The sequence below is a fragment of the Bubalus bubalis genome, chromosome 10, assembly GCF_019923935.1.
Source record: "Bubalus bubalis isolate 160015118507 breed Murrah chromosome 10, NDDB_SH_1, whole genome shotgun sequence".
Lineage (NCBI taxonomy): Eukaryota > Metazoa > Chordata > Mammalia > Artiodactyla > Bovidae > Bubalus > Bubalus bubalis.
In genome coordinates, this window is record NC_059166.1 from 69,623,043 (window position 1) to 69,642,381 (window position 19,339).

Here is a 19,339-nt window from a genome sequence, read left to right on the forward strand (position 1 = left end):
GCCCTATTTGTCTTCTAAGAAAATGCAGAGGGCTACATATTGCTTTTTTATTCAAAGGAGGACTACATAATGCCTTTTTATTCTGCAACAGGTGTATCTGAGTTCATTCTTTTTATTTGTAAAATAGTACTACAACTATACCATAAAAAAGGATTAACAATGTAGATGAAGATTTATAATAAAGTATGAAGTATTTTCAAAGAGCTTTTAAAGTGACTAAGTATTTCCAAGTAAGTTTTGATCATCAAGTCTATTTAATATACAGATCTTCCTAGACTTAGGATAGAGGTTATGTCCCAATAAACTTATCATAAGTTGAAAATATTATAAGTCAAAAATTCATTTATTACACTTAACCTTCTGAACATCATAGCTTAACATAGCCTACATTTTATGTGCTCACAACACTTACATCAGCCTACAGTTGAGCAAAACCATCTAATAGAAGGCTATTTTATAATATAGTGATGAATATCTCATGTGATGTATTGAATGATGTACTGAAAGTGAAAAAGAGGATGGGAGTATGAGTACAGGATGATTTTAAGAGTACGGATTGTTAAAAACTCACCATCGCATGGCTGCCTGGGAACCAAGGCTCACTGCCACAGTCCAACATCATGAGTGAGCATAGGACCCTGTAATGCTAGCCCAGGAAAAGGTCAAAATTCAAAACTTCAAATTCAAAATTCAAATTATGATTTCTGCCAAATGCATATTGGTTTCACACCATCATAAAGTTGAAAAATCTTAAGTCAAACCATTGAAAGTTAGGGACCATCTCTATTTTCCTATATGTTTCTCTTCCTTCACAGACAAACTTCTTTAAAAGTTATTTACGTATTTGCTGCTTCTACTTTAAGACCTTGAACTAAGCTCAGTCTTTCCACATGACCCTAAAACTTGAGAGTATAGCATCCAAGAGAAAATTCTTTCATTTTTCCAACAGTTTTGGGAAGCCCAAACTGCACTAAAGCTGAACCCTTTATTTATCTTCATTCTGCCTTAACTTCCAAATCCAAATATCTAATTCACCGAAGGATGTTGCAAAGCCACCAACTCTGATGCCCTAAAGAGGGTGAAACTTTTGGAAAATCCCAACCAAACATAGTCCTTAAGATCCTGAATATTCTGCACAGAGATGGAGGCAGCTAAGTTCCACTGCCTCTTTTGATTTTGCCTTTCCTCAGCTCTGATTCTCAGGATGGATGCAAGCCCCATGAGTAGAGCCCTATCATACAAAACTTCTATGGCTCAGCCCTACACCTCCCAGTGCAGAGTCCCAGTCAGAGCATGAAGTTCCTTGTTATAACTCACTTACACTCTTCACTGCATGATCTCATCAATAATCACAAAATAAAACTGCTTTTTAGTGTCACCAGTAGTCTTCCAGTAAATCTAATGGTCTTTACTTCTTCCTCATTACTCTGACCTTTGCTTAGCATTTGACCCAAAACCTCCCTCTTGACATTCCATTTGCTTATTTTGATAAGATGCTGTTTTTCTACCTTTTGAATTCTTCAGTTTCCTTCAGAAGCTCTTCTTCCCTGTATTAGTTAGGTTTTGCTTTCTAACAGCTAGTCTTCCCTCCTTATTGGAGGGGGTTGGTTCCAGAATACCAATATCTGTGGATGCTCAAGTCCCCTATATTTATAAAATCATGTATTTTTTGCATACAATCTACACATATCCTTTAGAGATACTTTAAATCATCTCTGAATTGTTTATAATACCTAATATAACAGAAATGCTATGTAAACTGTTGCCAACATGTGACAAATTCAAGTTTCATTTTTTGGAACTTTTTTTCCAAATATTTTCTATCACATCTAGTTGAATCAGTTCAGTTCAGTTCAGTTGCTCAGTCGTGTCCAACTCTTTGCGGCCCCAATACACAGATAGAGAACCTACAGATATGAAGAGCTGACTATATTTGGTTAACTCAGGAATCTAAAAGTGAGCAATTTGGAGTGAGTTCAACTGATCTTAGCTGGGCTTGATCATGAGTCTCCACTCAGCTTGTGAGTCACCTGGGACAAACAAGGCCTCTCTTCACATAGTCTTCCATCCTCCAGGAGGTTGCTTGAGCTTTTTCATAGTAGTTGCAGAACTCCAAGAACAATAAGAAAGCAAGCCCCAACGTGTAAGCCCTTTTCAATCTCTATTTTTGTCATGTTGATAATTGTTCCACTGGACAAAGCAAGTTTCTTGGCCAACTGAGAGTTTGTATGGGAGGAGATTACCCAAGAGTGTGTAACAAGGAGGTGTGAACAACAGAGTTATTATTACAATCTACTCACCACGTCTACTCACCTAAACTATGGGCATTTCTAGAGAGTTAATCTTTGACTCCTCCTGTTTCTTAGCCTCGCACACTATAGTTCTGAAATCTACAATGCCTGCATTTCTCATATTCCTGAAACATCTATAACATAGATGAATGTGAATTCCTTCAAATATCTATCTTTATAAAATAGACCTCTTTTTACCCGTATTTTTTAATTTCTGCATTTCTCCTGGACATTTTCACTGAGATGACACATTAGTACTTCACATTCAACTTTCTTAAAAGTGAATGTATTGTCTTTCTTTCTGATTCAACCATGCCCCCAATAAAAAGAGGACTTTATGAAATGTATATTTCTCTTAATATTTCACGTGGTCTCAAAAACATATTTTTAAATCCTCTCTCTTTTTCTTCTAATTACTTTTGCCTCTAGTATTTACCAGATAAGAATGCTCTTGCATTTATTTAAATCTGAGTTTCAATTTTCTTGTCCTAAAAGCAGTGATAAGAAAACTTGCCTTGCAGGACTATTACAAAGATTAAATTAGCTCATGTATATAGTTTTGTGTGTTCAGCACATCAAAGATACTTAAAAATGTTAATTACTTCTCTTCCCCTAAGTCTTCTTGATTTTTCATTCATGAAATTCCTATATTCCTACTCTTCCTTTTTTAACAGTACCACAATTAGAAATTAAACCCTGATAAACTCATGCTGGAGACATTAGGTACAGCTTCTCTATCACCACCTAGCCTGTTTCTTCTCCATTTTACTTCCACATCATCACTGCCTTTTCAAAGCATGACTTTTCATCTGTTTCTTATCAGACAAAACCCAAAGTCTTTAACCTGGCACACATGGTCTTTTCCAAAACCTTGTCCCAACCTCTTTTTCCAGATTTATTTCTCATAGCTCTCTCCATAAATACTTCAGTTAAATTATACAACTTCCCATTCCCTGAATGTACTTTTACTTCCTTTCCCCCATGTTCAACAATTTGTACTGAATTATCTCATGGATAAGCATTGAGTAAAATTAAATCAGACAGTGCTTCTACCACAGGGAATTTACAATTTCAGAACGCAATAGAGAGTCTCACCTCCTGGGATTACAAATTGTCTGGAGCACAGACATTGTCTTAAACAGTTTTCCAGTCATGATGCAGGAAATGTAAGTATCCTGCCCTCTAAGACTTCACAGTCTCATATGAAAGACAGAAGTTATGCAACTTAGCCATTATATGATAAAAGTAGAGACTCCAAAGGCAGGATTGAGGCAGGCAAATCTCATTTTCATCATTTATTAGCTGTGTAACTTTGAGCAGTTTGCTTAAATTCTCTTAGCTTCAATTTCTTCATCTGTGAAGTGTAGTGCTAGTCACTCAGTTGTGTCCGATTCTTTACGATGCCATGGATTATACCTGGCTGGCCTCCTCTGTCCATGGAATTCTCCAGGCAGGAATACTGGAGTGGTTTGCCATTCCCTTCTCCAAGGGATCTTCCGGACCCAGAGATCAAACCCAGGTCTCCTGCATTGCGGCAGATTCTTTACCTTCTGAGCCACCAGAGAAAGTAGCTACCTCAGCAAGTTGTAATATATAAAGGTAATACAAGTGCAATTATTTTGTATTTTTTGAGTAGCATAATGATAAAGTCTCAATAAATACCAGTTATTAATTATTATTCTGGAGGCGGGCATGGCATCCCGCTTTGTTATTCTTGCCTGGAGAATCCCATGGACAGAAAAGTGTGTGGGTACTACAGTCCATAGGGTCACAAAGAGCTGGACACAACTGAAGAGACTTAGCTTGCACATTATTTACTATTGTTCTACTAACAAGATATACAAGATTGTGGGGGAAACAAATTATGAATTATTTTTATAAAGGTTAGAAAAAGACTCTTGGAAGAGGGTCATGAGAGCGGAACCCTGAAAGAAAGGTGTGATTTTCCCCAAACCAGAATATATCTCTTCTACCTCTGCACATATTCATTCATGTATTTGTTTCTTCAACATCTTTTAAAATACTATTTTTAAGTGCAAGCTATATGACAGACAGTTGTGCTACTCTCTGGCATTTAGCATCTGTCCTATGCTGGCTGAGAGAGAAAAGCAGCCCTGGCACCAAAGAGTTTGCCTGCCACTTCAGACTAGGCTTAGGAGTTCTCCTGTTGAACATAAACAACCTCACAGAACACCAACAGCAGACAAGGCCAGTCTGTGACCCTGACGGATCAAGACAAAAACAAGATCAGCTCACCCTTAATCATATCTGAACACTCACCAAAAAATGGACATTGTCCAAGCACAAAAATGACCAAGCATCCACCTATTTTGGTTAACATAAGTGACTGCTATTTCTTTACCAACCATAACTTTAATCTTGATCTAATCTTCCCTCTTTCTCAATAAGATTAACTAAGATACAAAATCATAGTTACCCTGCTTCCTGACAGTAATCCATCCAGAGCAGTCTTGCTTCCTAAACTCTCCCCAAAGTCAATGCCCCAAATCCTCTCGTGTGTTCTAATACTCCTACTGAGATGCTCCACTCTTGTCCATGGAGTGTCGTCTCTTTCCTTGTAATGAATAATAAACTACTATAGGTGTGTTCTTGGTAGTCTTTGTCTAATAGGCATTGACATACATTCTTGGTTTAATAGTCTTACCTCCAGAAACTGTAAAATGATCTGGAGAAAAAGCACTGCCTTATTCATTTTGTTATCTCCCATGGTTCAAAAAACAATGCCTTTAACATGGTAAATAGACACAAAAAGTGTATTCAATGGATACATGAATCTGGTAGACTCTATCTTCTTCAATAACTAGAAATGCTGAAAAGATTTGCAGAAAAGTATCCTGAGTCCAATTTCACAGAAATAACACAGGCACCTCCAGAGACAACGTTCTGGCAGCGACTTTGCAACAAGCACAGTTCTGGAGCTTGCAATAGTGTCCCTTATGGGAATCTTGGTATGTTGTAACTAATTTTCAGAAATGGCTAAAAGATATAGGTGATACTGGAGTGACTTTAGTCTATCGAATTACTGGCCTTTCACTGGAACTATATAGGCTTCCCAGGTGACGTTAGTGGTAAAGAATCCACCTGTCAGTGCAGGAGACACAAGAGACTGGGTTTGATCCCTGGGTTGGGAAGATCCCCTGGACATGGAAATGGCAACCCACTCCAGTATTCTTGCGTGAAGAATTCCATGGACAGAGGAGCCTGGCAGGCTATAGGCTATGGGGTCATAAAGAGTCCAACACGACTAAGCAACTGAGCACACGTATCAAATCATCCAAATCAACTGCCAGTGTGTTACGCAAGATTTGTGTTAGTGGAAAGATTTATTTTAAAATAAGATTCTAAATGTTCTTCACATTAGAAACCTAATATAAAGTTCAAGGGTTTCCCTAGTGGCTCAGTGGTAAAAAAAAAAAAAAAAAATCCGCCTGCCATGGAGGAGACCCAGATTCAATCCCTGGGTCAAGAGGAGCCCCTGGAGAAGGGAATGACTACCCACTCCAGTATTCTCGCCTGGAAAATTCCATGGACAGAGGATCCTGGCAGGCTATACAGTCTATGGGTCGCAAAGTCAGATATAACTGAGCAACTAACACTTTCACTTTTCATAAAGTTGAAAAGTTCTCAGCAATAACATTTCTTGAATTGTATTTTCATTTTACCCTTAAGAAGGTGCAAAATTAATGGATAAAAACCCTAACTGAGAAATTTATTCTGAATTTAAAGGCTGTATAAAATAATGTCATATGAATAAAAAAGAAAACATGAAAAAAAATTAAAGGCTAACACTAAAATTAGTTCAGTTTTTAAATAAGAAAAAAACCTAACTGAAAAACTTTGTGGGAAAAAAATGACATGACAAAGATACTACACGAGGGTAGTTTATCTGAAATTAGCCAAATGAGCAATAAGTTGGGTAATACAGATCACATGTTCTACGTTTGAATCTATGCATTTTAGAAAAATTCTTCTGTTATGTTCATCTTCAAAGAAACATTCACATAGACTAACTGCTAAAGTTGCAGTCTTCAGGAAAATAGCCTTAGGAGGTCTGAAATATTATTCAAGCTGCAATTAATCTGCACAACTACCTTCCCTAGAAAGTCCTTCCAGTGCTATGATGTGCTAAGAACTGGGAGTCAGAGAATGCTGCAGAGAAATTAACAGCTAATTAGTAAGAAAGCTAGTAAAAAAAAGACAATTATTTTGTTTGGTAATGTTTTAGAAGGTAATAGTGACAATCCTAATATTCAGTAAAAAAAGTCAAACTTTCAGCATGCACAAACTGAAAAATATTTCATACACATAATAATTTGAAGTTGTATATGTTCAGCATAAAAACTGAAATTATAACTCTGGTCCCACAACATTAATTTTGTAAATTGGGTTTTGGTTTTCCATCCATTAAAAGCTCAGGCCAGTGATTCCTTTACTTTAAATTAACCACAGTATAGTTTCAGTTCAGTTCAGTCGCAATGAATACCAGGCCAGGAACTGATTGTGAATCTCACTGAAGTGATATCTAAAAATAACATATATATATACCGTTTAGGTATTCATTCTACATTACAAAGAATATTCAAATCAGTCTATAACTCCCTAAATATTTTTCCCTTAGGGACCGAATGAAGCCACTAATTTCTAGGAGCCTGGAAATTATGTTATTATGACTATGAGTATAAACAGAAATTGAGGCATGGACAATTCATTGAAAAAAAAATGCAAAATAGCCTATCCCTAAAACAAGGAAACTCAGTAGATCTTCTTGGTAGGTTAAAAAAAAAAAGCAACTCAGAGAGAAAAAGTCAAAGAAAAGAGGTGCTTCTTATTTCAATAAAAGACCTGAGATTTATAGATAAGCAATCACTATTTAATTATTCATTTACTCAACCAACATTTATGAGTGTTTATTATGCACAGGCACTACACAAAGTTTCAGAGCCCAAGGCAATAGCTCATCTCCCCCACCTCCCACAAACAGAGCTTAGAGCCTTAGAGAAAATAACGAGAATAATGAAAGCTGATACTAAAGGCTCTGAGCAGGAAGACCTGATGTCTTCTAGAAAGTCAGGAAAGCCTTCAGGGAGAGAGGAACAAACAAGGTAAGATTTGAGGGATGAATGAGAATTGGTCAGGAAAAAAAAAAAGAGGGAGAGTTTGCAAGCGCAATAACCCACTCCTGGGGGTAAAGAAGGCAGAAGATGCAAAAGACGAAGGTTCAATCCATAGGTTGGGAAGACCCTCTGCAGAAGGAAATGGCAACCCACTCCAGTATTCTTGCCTGGAAAATCCCTTGGACAGAGGAACCTGACAGGCCACGGTCCGTCCGGTCGCAAAGAGTCGGACATGACTGAGCGACTGGGCACACACACACAGGAAGCTAAAGACCACAGGGAAAGGAGAGTATGGAAGAAAGATGGAAAGATGCTCATCATGTGGATGTTGTTATAGGGAAAGAATATTGTGAGTTGAGGCTGGAGTGGAGGGTGCAAAGTGTTATCCATTTAGGCAGAGGTAAAGGAAGAGCTGGCCAGCTAAATAACAGATAACATTTCTTAAGCCCTGACTATGTGTCAGGTTCTCTATGGTGCATGCTTTCTGCACAACAACCTAATTAATTTATGTCACATGTTGATCCAATGATATAGGGGTCATTTTTATTCCTGTTTACTGTAAGTTGCTCAAAGTCACATGGCTTGGTCATGAGAGAGCCAGATTCAAATTCAGATCTTTGGAACCCATAGCCTGGTTTTTAAGCACACCACAGGCCAAATCAAAAGGGGCAACCAACATTATACCTCAATCAAAATTCTATACCATTAACATTTGGACCAAGTTAAAATATTCACCAGAAGAACTAAAAAATGTCTCTGATTTTTATTTACTGTATAGATTCTCACTGTGGTATAGGCAGTTGTGAAATGCAAAGTTTTCTGAGCTGAAAATCAGACACTTAATTGAAGCAAAGTCTTGTTTGTTTCTCTTTAGGAAGCCTCAGGATCTAGTCCATAGGACACAGTGGTTGCTTAACAATAGTCCTACTTTACTATAGAGAAGGTTGTGTCTACTTTTATGTCAGTTTGGTGAAATGCTTGAAAAAGTAATACTAGAATCTATCTACAGAGACAAACCAAACCTTTAAATAAATTCACTTGAACAAAATCAAACCAGTTTGAAAAAAAAAAAACAATAGAATCTTTCTTCTTTTTTCAAAGAATGAATTCAATCAAGCTGGAATTTAAGTTCTAATCTTTAGGACTGAAGCACAGTAGTTTATGAGTTATTAATATTCCATGCACATATAGTATTTTCCCTCACTAAAAATTTGTTGAAAACCTGAAAAGGAAAAAATAACCCATACTTTTATTAAGAGAGACTGATTCTGAAAGGCATATTGCAGCTGAAACTTCCAAATTAAGTTTACCAATTAAATGACTGACTCCTGACTTATTTTAATAATTCCATACTATGGTACTTCATTGCTTCTCAAAGAAATAATATTTTGAGATGCATGTAATCAAGTTTTACAGCTATTAATCAACTATTTTTAACTGTTATTAATTACACTTATACTTTTACTCTGATTTTAATGAAGTTCTGCTGAATTCTCTTTTCCTCATTTCTATGATTTTGCCATTGTTCTTATAAAATGTATTTAATGTAGCAGTTAATTATCATTTTTCTTAAAAATGATGAAAATATATATATAATGCATTAAATAATGGACATAAACACAGTTATATAAACATAAATGTAGTACAATTATATTAATATGAAAAATCATGTAAAACTATACCTGAAATGTAATTTTAAAATAAATTTTAAAAGTACTTACTTCTTTTTTTTAAATTTTATTTATTTATTTCTGGCTTTGCTGGGTCTTAATTTTTTACAAAGTATTTAAGCAATAAATTTATCACACTGTTATTTTATATCAAAGGATAAAGAAATAAGATAATATCATAATTTTATAAGAAATGCAGTCATTTAATTACAGAGTTTTCCAGTTACTCTCAGCATAAAAGTATGCTTTTGTTGATTTAAATTATTTGTCTGAAAAGTCTTATCTTGGGATTACCCAAAACATTTAATTTGATAAATAGCCACATGTATTTTTATAATGCATTTTACTTTTATATAAAAATAAACACTTTACTTAGCTTTTTAAACTATAGATCTAAGAATACTTTGTCTTCAAGGAGAGAAATTGAAAATATTTTATTTTCCAGTTCTACCTATATGCATTTAGTCTTCCCTGAAAACTAGAACAAAGGAAAAGAAATAAATGATGTGGATTAAGAATATTTATGCGACTGCTTACCCATAGGTGGTTTTCTAATGATTTCAACTACTCAAAGTAGATATGTTAGATTGATTTGTGAATATCCTTATGCCTTTTTCTTCATTTATTTATTGATGGTAAATAATTTTTAAAACACATTGTTCCTCTCTCTTTAAGATTCAAATGCAGGCTTCATATCCTAGCAGAGAAAGACATCTACTGACATCTAGGCTGAAAACAACTAGGAACATTGTGTACAACTTATATTGGATAATTATTATTAAATTCAACAGTATTCAAATAACCAAGTAGCAAAGTTGCAATTGTATTTTTAGATAGTGGTATAAGAGAATTCTCTTTCTGAGCATGTACTAGTTTATTTCCCCATGCTACTTTCTTCAAGCCTTAGCAAAGACTTAGCAATGACTTTCTTCAGACCTTAGCAATGACTTTAAGTTAGATAAAATCTTGACAGAATTTTAGTCTGACACATTAAAAGAGGAGCATGATTAGAAAAATAGTCCTTAAACAAATAGAAAGTCTATTATCTTAAAACTTTATAAAATTCTAACACTTGTATCTGACAAGCATAAACTAACAATAAATTTACAAGTTACAAATATTTATTCTTGTGCTGTTTTTCAAGGCCGTCTATATCATGGTGAATAGGAGAGGAATTGTAAACAATATACCTTTTGTTGTTGCGTTTAGTCCTTAAGTCGATGTCCAACTCTTTTGCAACCCCATGGACTGTAGCCCACCAGGCACCTCTGCCCATGGGGTTTCCCAGGCAAGAATACTGGTGTAGGTTGCCATTTCCTTCTCCAGGGGGTCTTTCCAACCCAGGAATCGAACCCATCTCCTGCATTGCAGGAAGATTCTTTACCACTGAGCCATGAAGGAAGCCCAATCTACCTTTACATGGCAATAAGAGTAGGAAAATCTTTTCACAAAGTACTTCTGAGTCTAGTCCAGTTTAACATCAAAGGTGGGAACCACCAAAAGCACAGAAACAACTAGGGAAACAACTTTTAAACTCTTCATAGATGACTGATGCTTTGTGGAAATTATACAATCTCTGCGACCCCATGAACTTTATTCAGAATAAGTTTTTATTTGAGGAAAGAAGGAAAAAAGGGAAGGTATAATTGATAGGAAAAAGAGGACAAACTAAAACGAGTCTTTATACAGCTTTGAGCATTACATAACACAAGACTTCATGCTACCAAAAATTGAAAACTTGGTTAATTTGTACGGTTAATACAGAATGAAAAATGAAAATCATTCTTCAGGTCTCCCCCTCCCCCACCATCCCTCTTTAGAGGTAACTGTTGTTAACAACTTGGTATGTGTCTCTATCTAATATATAAATGTTTTAGTTTATCTTTGGCCTTTATAAATGTTCAGTTCCCTGAAAGCAATTTCTTGTTGAGTTGCTAAGTCGTGTCTGACTCTGTGACCACATAAACTGCAGCCCATCAGGCTTCCCTGCTCTTCACTGTCTCCCAGAGTTCACTGAAACTTCTGTCCATTGACTCAGTGATGCCATCCAACCATCTCATTCTCTGTCACCCCCTTCTCCTACAGTCCATGGGGTCCCAAAGAGTTGGACATGACTGAAAGTGTTAACTGCTGAGTCGAAAGCAATTTCTACCCTATGTCAAATTCTGCCCTCAATCAATGACCGACTTTGCAAGAACAAATCAGAATCATACCTTTTAAAAGAAAGTTAAATCAGTGATGACAGTTCTTGAACTAGAAGTTAAGTACCTGACTCTTAAGATGTTGTACATTTCCTTTAAGAGTAACTAGCATTCTGGGGAAAAGCCAGTGGCAACCCACTCCAGCACTCTTGCCTGGAAAATCCCATGGATAGAGGAGCCTGGTAGACTGCAGTCCATGGGGTCGCTAGAGTCGGACACGACTGAGCGACTTCACTTTCACTTTTCACTTTCATGCATTGGAGAAGGAAATGGCAACCCGTTCCAGTGTTCTTGCCTGGAGAATCCCAGGGACGGGGGAGCCTGGTGGGCTGCCGTCTATGGGGTCGCACAGGGTCGGACACGACTGAAGTGACTTAGCAGCAGCAGCAGCAGCATTCTGGGGAGAAGGCAATGGCAACCCACTCCAGTACTCTTGCCTGGAAAATCCCATAGACGGAGGAGCCTGGTAGGCTGCAATCCATGGGGTCGTGAAGTGTTGGGCACGACTGAGCGACTTCACTTTTCACTTTCATGCATTAGAGAAGGAAATGGCAACCCACTCCAGTGTTCTTGCCTGGAGAATCCCAGGGACGGTGGAGCCTGGCGGGCTGCCGTCTATGGGGTCGCACAGAGTGGGACACGACTGAAGCAACTTAGCAGCTTAGCAGCATACAATTACTGATCTTTTTGCTTTTCATCAATATATTTCATCACTTGTTTTTTAGCAATAGAATTTAAAGCCATTGTTATTGGCTCCAAGATTCATAGGTAATTTCCATACCATTATTTTCTGGGAGAACTTTAACTATATCTCTAAGAACATTGAATTTTAAAAAGGTGCAGTGAGTTGTGAGTAATCAGAGCCTAAGAGTAAGATTTTTGAGGGATTCCATGTTGAAGATGTGGAAGAAAAACATTCATCTATGAAAGGATCTAGGAATTAAAATTGAAGATAAACCAGTGATTCTTCCTAGAAACAAATAAATCATTAAGAATGAATTTATTATATCATTTAATGTAAAGTATTCAGAAAAGGTAACGCATTTCTAGGTGGAATTTAGTAATCAATTATTATATTAGTTTGTCTTTTAATAATAGCCTAGTTCTTTTTCTAACATCTTTATTTCCTAATGTTAAAAGAAACAAAGGAACAAACCAACACTGAAACTTAATTGACATGCCCTGCCACTAATTACTCCAAAAGTATTTGCACTGTCTTCTTATTAATGCAAGTCAAGGATTAAGATATTAACAATAAATACTAAAATGCATTGCACTAAACCAGTCTAATAAGGAACTGGATGATAATTTCCTTGATTCCCCACTGCCTCTCATCTCACACATGTGAAGATAATAATCTTTACTTAATACTATATACTGAGCTCCTTGTAAAATAAACATTAACTTTCATAGAATTCATAAAGAAAAAGAGGAAGTTTATTTATTTATTCATAAGGAATAGAAGTTTAAAAACTCACATAAGAAAGTTATTAAAAGAAGCTTTTAAATAATAATAATAATTCCCCAGGGTATTAAGGCACTGTGGGTCACTTGGATACCTTCACTTAGAAGACTAAAATTGCTTCTACTTGAAATGGGGTGAAATTCTAGAGGCTACAGCCACCTGCATAAAGAGCACTGAAACAATTTAGCTGTTTGGTTGCAAGAACCTCAATTAGCAACCTGGGTTCACAGGTGAAAGTCATGGTGTACGCTTAAAAGGAAACAAATGGCTCTTGCTGACCAGGAGGCATGAGAGCAATATCTGAGCATCAAAGGTTTTGTTTTTTTTTAATTATTTTCTAACTGGAGTATAATTGCTTTGCAATGTTGTGTTAGTTTCTGCTATATGGCAATGTGAATCAGCTATATGTATAGATATATCTCCTCCCTCTTCAGCCTCCCTCCCACACACCCACTCTCATCCCACCCCTCTAGGTCATCACAGAGCACCAAGCCGAACTCCCTGTGCTACACAGCAGCTTCCCGCTAGCTATCTACTTTACACATGGTAGTGTGTATGTCAATGTTACTCTCTCAGTTTGTCCCCGCTCTCTTTCTGCCCCTGTGTCCACAGCTTCGTTCTCTACATCTGCGTCTCTATTCCTAGGCAGAAAGTTTTTATGCCGGTGGATGTGAAGATCCCAAGAAAAACCTACCACAAATATACAGGATTGTAGTAACACATAGGAACACTGCTGAGAACTAATTCCAAGAGGAAAGGTCAGGAGTTACGTACAGAGGGAGAAAAGTATTCTTGGCTACAGACAACCCCTGAGAATCGAAAAATAGCCATGATAATGTAACTGTCTTACTTTGTTAGGCAGAAAGAATCTAAAGAAGTAAGGGTGCTGTGTTTGATCCTGTTACCCAAAACATTATTGCTTTTGAAATGCTTATTTCAATTCACTTGCTGTCTTCAGCATTTATTGTTCTGTCAAGTATGAATGTAGTTGAACCACTACATTTGAAAATAAGAGGTCATGTTCCTACATAATAGAGAAATCTAGAGGACTAGGAGACCCCAGAGAACTTACAGATGAGGAAACGGAGCCCTAAGCAGTTAAACGAATTGAATATATTCAAAACTAGTATATTATGACCCACTCCAGTGTTCTTGCCTGGAGAATCCCATGGATGGACAAGCCTGGTAGGCTGCAGTCCATGGGGTCGCACAGAGTCGAACACGACTGAAGCGACTTAGCAGCAGCAGCAGCAGCATTAATATTATGTTAAACTGAATATAAAACATATATAATACCATACCTTACATGGAAATCACGTAGTAGGAAAAAATCATATTACAAATGCATATAACTAAGCATTCAGTGAATAAAGACATTTCATATAGATTATCACAGAAATAAATGCTCATACAGCTGATTTTCTCATCTGAGAACAGATCAATTCCATTTGTCAGAAGTCTAGATTTCAATTCATTTCTATTTAGGTTTAAAATAAGGCACTTCTTAACATTCATAGACCCCTGATGTTGGAAAGAATCTCAAAGTCCCCTAACCCTCTCTGTATTTGAATTTGAGTTTGGAAAGCAGCAACAATGCACCATAGCTCTTCCTACAATATTTTTCCCCAGACCAGTAAAAAATGCTGCAGTTCACATCAAAAGAGAAAACACATAAGAAAATGAGTGAGTCCCCAGAGGTTCCTCCACTAAGAATATACACTCTATAAAATGAGTCCTGAGAAACATTCCCAGTCTTGGGTTTCATTGGAACAAGGTGGAAACAGTTTGGGCAAGTAACAGTCACAGCCTGCTTCTCATCTCACCACACCCCAAGAATCCATTGTCAAGACCTTGCTCTATCTGTTTTATATTCAAACCACCACTAGGATAACCTTGCCCTTCCCCCAACTCCCCATGCCACTGCTCCACCTGCCACTTGCACGGATGGATGGATAGGTGCACAGATGGATGGATAAGTGCCTAAGTACATAAAATTTTCTTCCTTGGTTCCACTATAAGTCACAGGATTTATTCAAATATCAGGGTAAAGTCTATCCCCTTCTCTGGAGAAATAACGTCATTATTTTCCTTGTTAAAACCTCTTGAATATCTGTAGCTGGCTAATTTCTAATTATAATAAAAACCAAATGGGATTCAAAGAAGAATATCCAGTCATGATTTTACTAGGAAAAGGTGACACCTTCTAAATGTGATCTTCTATTAATTCGTTAGTTAGCCTTTGTGTGTCTATCGGGACTGGAGTTGATGCTTCAAAAGTTTAGAAAAAGAGAGAGCTAGACTTTAGGTTTGAAAGTGTGGTTTAAGGAAGACCTATGATACACCTGCTGCTGGTGGTGGTGGTGGACTCACTAAGTCGTGTCCGATTCTTGCAACCCCGTGGACTGTAGCCCACCAGGCTCCTCTGTCCATGGGATTCTCCAGGCAAGAATACTGGAGTGGGTTGCCATTCCCTTCGCCAGGGGTTCTTCCCGACCCAAGAATCGAACCCGGGTCTCCTGCATTGCAGGCAGTTTCTTAACCGACTGAGCTACCTGCTAAAGAAACACAGTTCTATGTTAATGTGAGGCATGACTTCTTTTGTGCTTAGTTATTCAGTCGTATCTGACTCTTTGTGACCCCATGAACTGTAGCCTGCCAGGCTCCTCTGTCCACGGGGTTTTCCAGGCAAGAATACTGGAGTGGGTTGCCATCCTCTTCTCCAGAGGATCTTCCCCAACCAGGGATCAAAACCTGGGTTTCCTGCATTGTTGCAGACATATTCTTTACCATTTGAGCCACCAGGGAAGCCCTGACTTCTTTTACAGCCAAAGAAAAGAGAGAGTATTAAATACACCGTTTGTTTACGTTGATGAAACTGCCCCTAGGACAGGTGGAGTATGCCACTGTAACGGAAGTCACTTCAACAATTACCTTCCACTTTCACTCTCACCTCTCAGGGGAGGTGGATTTCAATTAGAAGGATCTTTCCAGTACTTCCTCATAACTTTCTAAGTAGCTCTTTGAAAATTAATGGGTTTGCAGCTAGGTAAGAAAGAAAAACCCATTACCCGCCCTCAGAGAGTTGAGAAATAGTGTGTGTGGTACTCACGGCTCTGCCTGGAGGCTCCTGTCTTCAGCCACGTAGTTAGAAGGAATGTAGCCCTGCAGCTGCTGGCTGGAGCTGTCGGCCCTTTTCTCCAAGTGCCTGGCCAGCCACCAGCCCTCGTGGGACTTGTCTAGGACTTGGAGCTTGTCACCCGCGTGGAAGCTCAGGTCCTCGGCTGTCCGAGCCTGGTAATCAAATAGAGCCACAAAGAACTGGCCCTGGCTTCTCTCGGGCTCTGGAGCCAGTGGCCGGGGAGGATCAGGAGGGCAGTCAGCCCATGGGTTCTGAATCACCCCAGGCTTGTCCACCTCCTCAGACCACCGGCAGTGAAGACAACGATCCAGGCAGGTCCAGAGCCTCAGGCAGAGGTTACCCATGGCGCCCCCGGGGGGAGTGGGGGAGAGGGGCTTCTCCCTCTCCCCTCACTCTCTGCAGATCCACTTTCTCTTCCTCCACCCGGAAACTTTGCAATCAGCACCAGTCCTGCCGGCTCTGGGAGAGTGTACAAAGCCCCGTTCACAGCCGTCCGGCCAACCTGCTTGCAGAGACTCACCGGCTTGCTTTCTGTGGCCCCCAAGGCAAAACCAGGTGGAAAGTGGGCAGCTGATGGGTGGGAAGGTTTCTCAGGATTCCCACCACAAAAAGAAATTTGAGAACGCTTTATTTAGACAAACGCCTGAGAACAGAAAAGAGGCATCTTGGTTCTTGTCCCAGGAAAAAGTTACCAAGAGAAACAGGCGAACTCCAAGTAAGCCTGTCTCCACGTCTTGCCTTTGCCAGCAGCTCTCTCCCCACCTCAAGTCCGTCTCAGAGGTTTGACCGGTCCTGACCCTCAGCGCTCTTTCTTTTCTGCTAATGACTAACCAACCTGCCCAGGCTATTGCCTTTAACATCCTGAGCGATGAACAGACTGTAATAATTTCTTCTTACTTCCTGGTTCCTTTGTGCCTGTGATCGTAATGGGATTCCAGTCGCCTCTGCCTCTCCCTTCTCCCACACCCAAGGGAGACCAGCGCCCTCACCAGGGAGCCAATTCTTGAAGCAGCTGCCAAAATCCTTACTCCTGGACAGACAAACTAGCCCAGGGACTGTTTTGTCCTGCTGAGCTACCAGCACAGAAAATAAAGGCAGAGATAGGTCCTTTCATAAAGACGAGTAGGATTGTTTTGCCACCACTAAGGGAAATAGAAAGGAAAAGTAAAGCATTTGGGTATTTGCTACTAGACAAAAGGGCAATTGGGAAAGAGTCATTGAGTCCCTATCTTTTTTTTTATCACCATGAATAGATTTTAATAGCCTCAAAATAAGTTCACAGTCTGGAAAAATACAAGAGCAGATGACTAAAATGCTGAGAACCCAAAATACTACATTTTCCCACAGAGACAATTTCCCATCCTTCGTGTACTATTTCTGAAACACGGGGGCACACACACACACACACACACAGACTAGGTGACCAGTAGAGAGAAAGAGTACAAGGGTTGCATATGAACTGGTGTGGAAGCTCTTGCTGTTCAACTTTGACCTCTAAGCCTGCACTAGTTCTTTCTAGCTTCATTAGCAGGAACTCAGAAACTAAGGAAGCCAAGCTCTTGGAGAGAGGTTCCAATAGGCAGTGAGTTTTGTTCTACTTCGCCTAGTTCAGGACAGCTGTCTCACAGGTAGGTGCCCTCGATCCCAAGAAACCTAGGCAGAGAGTTTAGACACATCAACACAAGGCCATTTTCACTAGCAGAGAACTCTGCCAACTTGTTTAGGCTGTGTTACTTATTTTTGTATAAGGCATTTATTTTAAAGTTTCTTTCTTAAAAACAATTTCTCTGAATGTTACTGGATCCCAGAACCTCATCCAAACTCAGAATTTCTGTTCTTTGTCAAACAGCAAAGCATTTTTAGTAATCAGAATAACTGAACTCAAGAAAAACAGGAAAAAAGAAGAAAAGAAAGAAAAGAACTGTGGCCTTAGTCTCCCTTCCTATTTCCTTGTACTGAAATCAGGCATTCATGATGAACAGATCATTTGGTTAAAACAAGGTCTCATGTCACACTTCCAGATTTCTCCAGTTGTCTTCAGAGTCGGATTGTGTGTGTAAGTGTTTGTGTCTTAGTCGCTCAGTTGTGTCCGACTCTTTGCCACCGCGTGGACTGTAGCCCATCAGGCTGTCTGTCCATGGAATTTTCCAGGCAAGAATACTGGAGTGGATTGCCATTTCCCGCTCCAGAGGATCTCCCTGACCTAGGGATCAAACCTGTGTCTCCTGCGTTGGCAGGTAGGTTCTTTACCACTGAACCACTAGGGAACCCCTCAGAGTCAGAGCAGACGTACTAACTTGGCAGAAAGAGAAAAGCCAAAAGCCATGCCAGGTTTGATTGCTTTTTTATTTGTGATATGAGACCAAAAATATAATTCTAATATAAAACAGAAGAGAAAATAAAGAGTATATAATATTAAGAAGCCATAATAAAATTTTGTTCCAACACAATGTAAATTATAAAAAGTGTAGAATTCTATTAATGCTTCTAAACAGAGGCATAAATGTTAAAGTCTTTCTAGAGATAGTTACGTGATCTAGAATATCTAGAATATGAAACATATGATCTAGAATATGAAATAAGATTTGGAAGCATCTAAAGAGATATATGGGCTCATATATAGAGAGATATATGGGCTTTCCAGGTGGCGTTAGTGGTAACAAACCTGGCTGCCAATGCAGGAGATGTAAGAGAAGCAGGTTCCCAGGAGTCAGGAAGATCCCCTGGAGGAGGGCACGGCAACCCACTCCAGTTTTCTTCCTGGAGAATCCCATGGACAGAAGAGCCTGGCAAGCTACAGTCCATAGGGTCACAAAGAGTCAGACACAACTGAAGTAACTTAGGACGCAGGCATTGAAAGATTTATTCAAACCCAATTTCTAAGTGGAGTTTAAGACTTCAGAAATTTGAAGATTCTAAATTCAAATATGCCTTCATTATGATTTTGACAAGGCATTCCAGAAAAAGGCAGAGTGGCAGACCTACATAGCACAGTCACTGACCTAGTGAATGAAACCGAAAAAGGAACTCACCATCGAAAGATGTCAGGCGAGCAATGGCCTGAGAAGCTTGAGGTAATGGGTGGGAAGAGAAAGCGCTTCCTTGTGTAGATAGTATCAGAATTCTACAGTCACCTGAGCTTGAAACCTTGCAGTCATCTTTCACTCCTTCCTTGGTTTCTTTGAACTAATCAGTCACTAAATTCTACTTGTCCATCTTTTCATTTATTCTACATTTTTTATTCCTTCTGAATGACATTTAGGTATCGGATAAAACAAATATTCTTCCCTAGATTATTGCAGAGGCCTCCTAACAAATCTCCTTTCCTCCAGCTTATCTCATCTTCCACACCACTCCCAGAACAGTTATTGTAGTAGTAACAATGCCAGAGGTGATATGAGTACTAGTAAAAGTAGCTATCAGCTTTGAGGGCTCTCT

At 38.8% G+C, this 19,339-nt stretch overlaps 1 protein-coding gene across 1 annotated transcript in view; it reads right to left on the reverse strand.

Moving 5' to 3' along the window:
• FRK (fyn related Src family tyrosine kinase) overlaps positions 1-17,181 on the reverse strand; it is a 99,884-nt gene extending 82,703 nt beyond the window's left edge. The window contains exon 1 of the mRNA XM_006055673.4: positions 15,872-17,181. Within this exon, the coding sequence (XP_006055735.1) occupies positions 15,872-16,245 (374 nt within the window). The 5' untranslated portion in view covers positions 16,246-17,181. The remainder of the gene's footprint in view (positions 1-15,871) is intronic.
• Between the last annotated feature and the right edge of the window lie 2,158 nt (positions 17,182-19,339).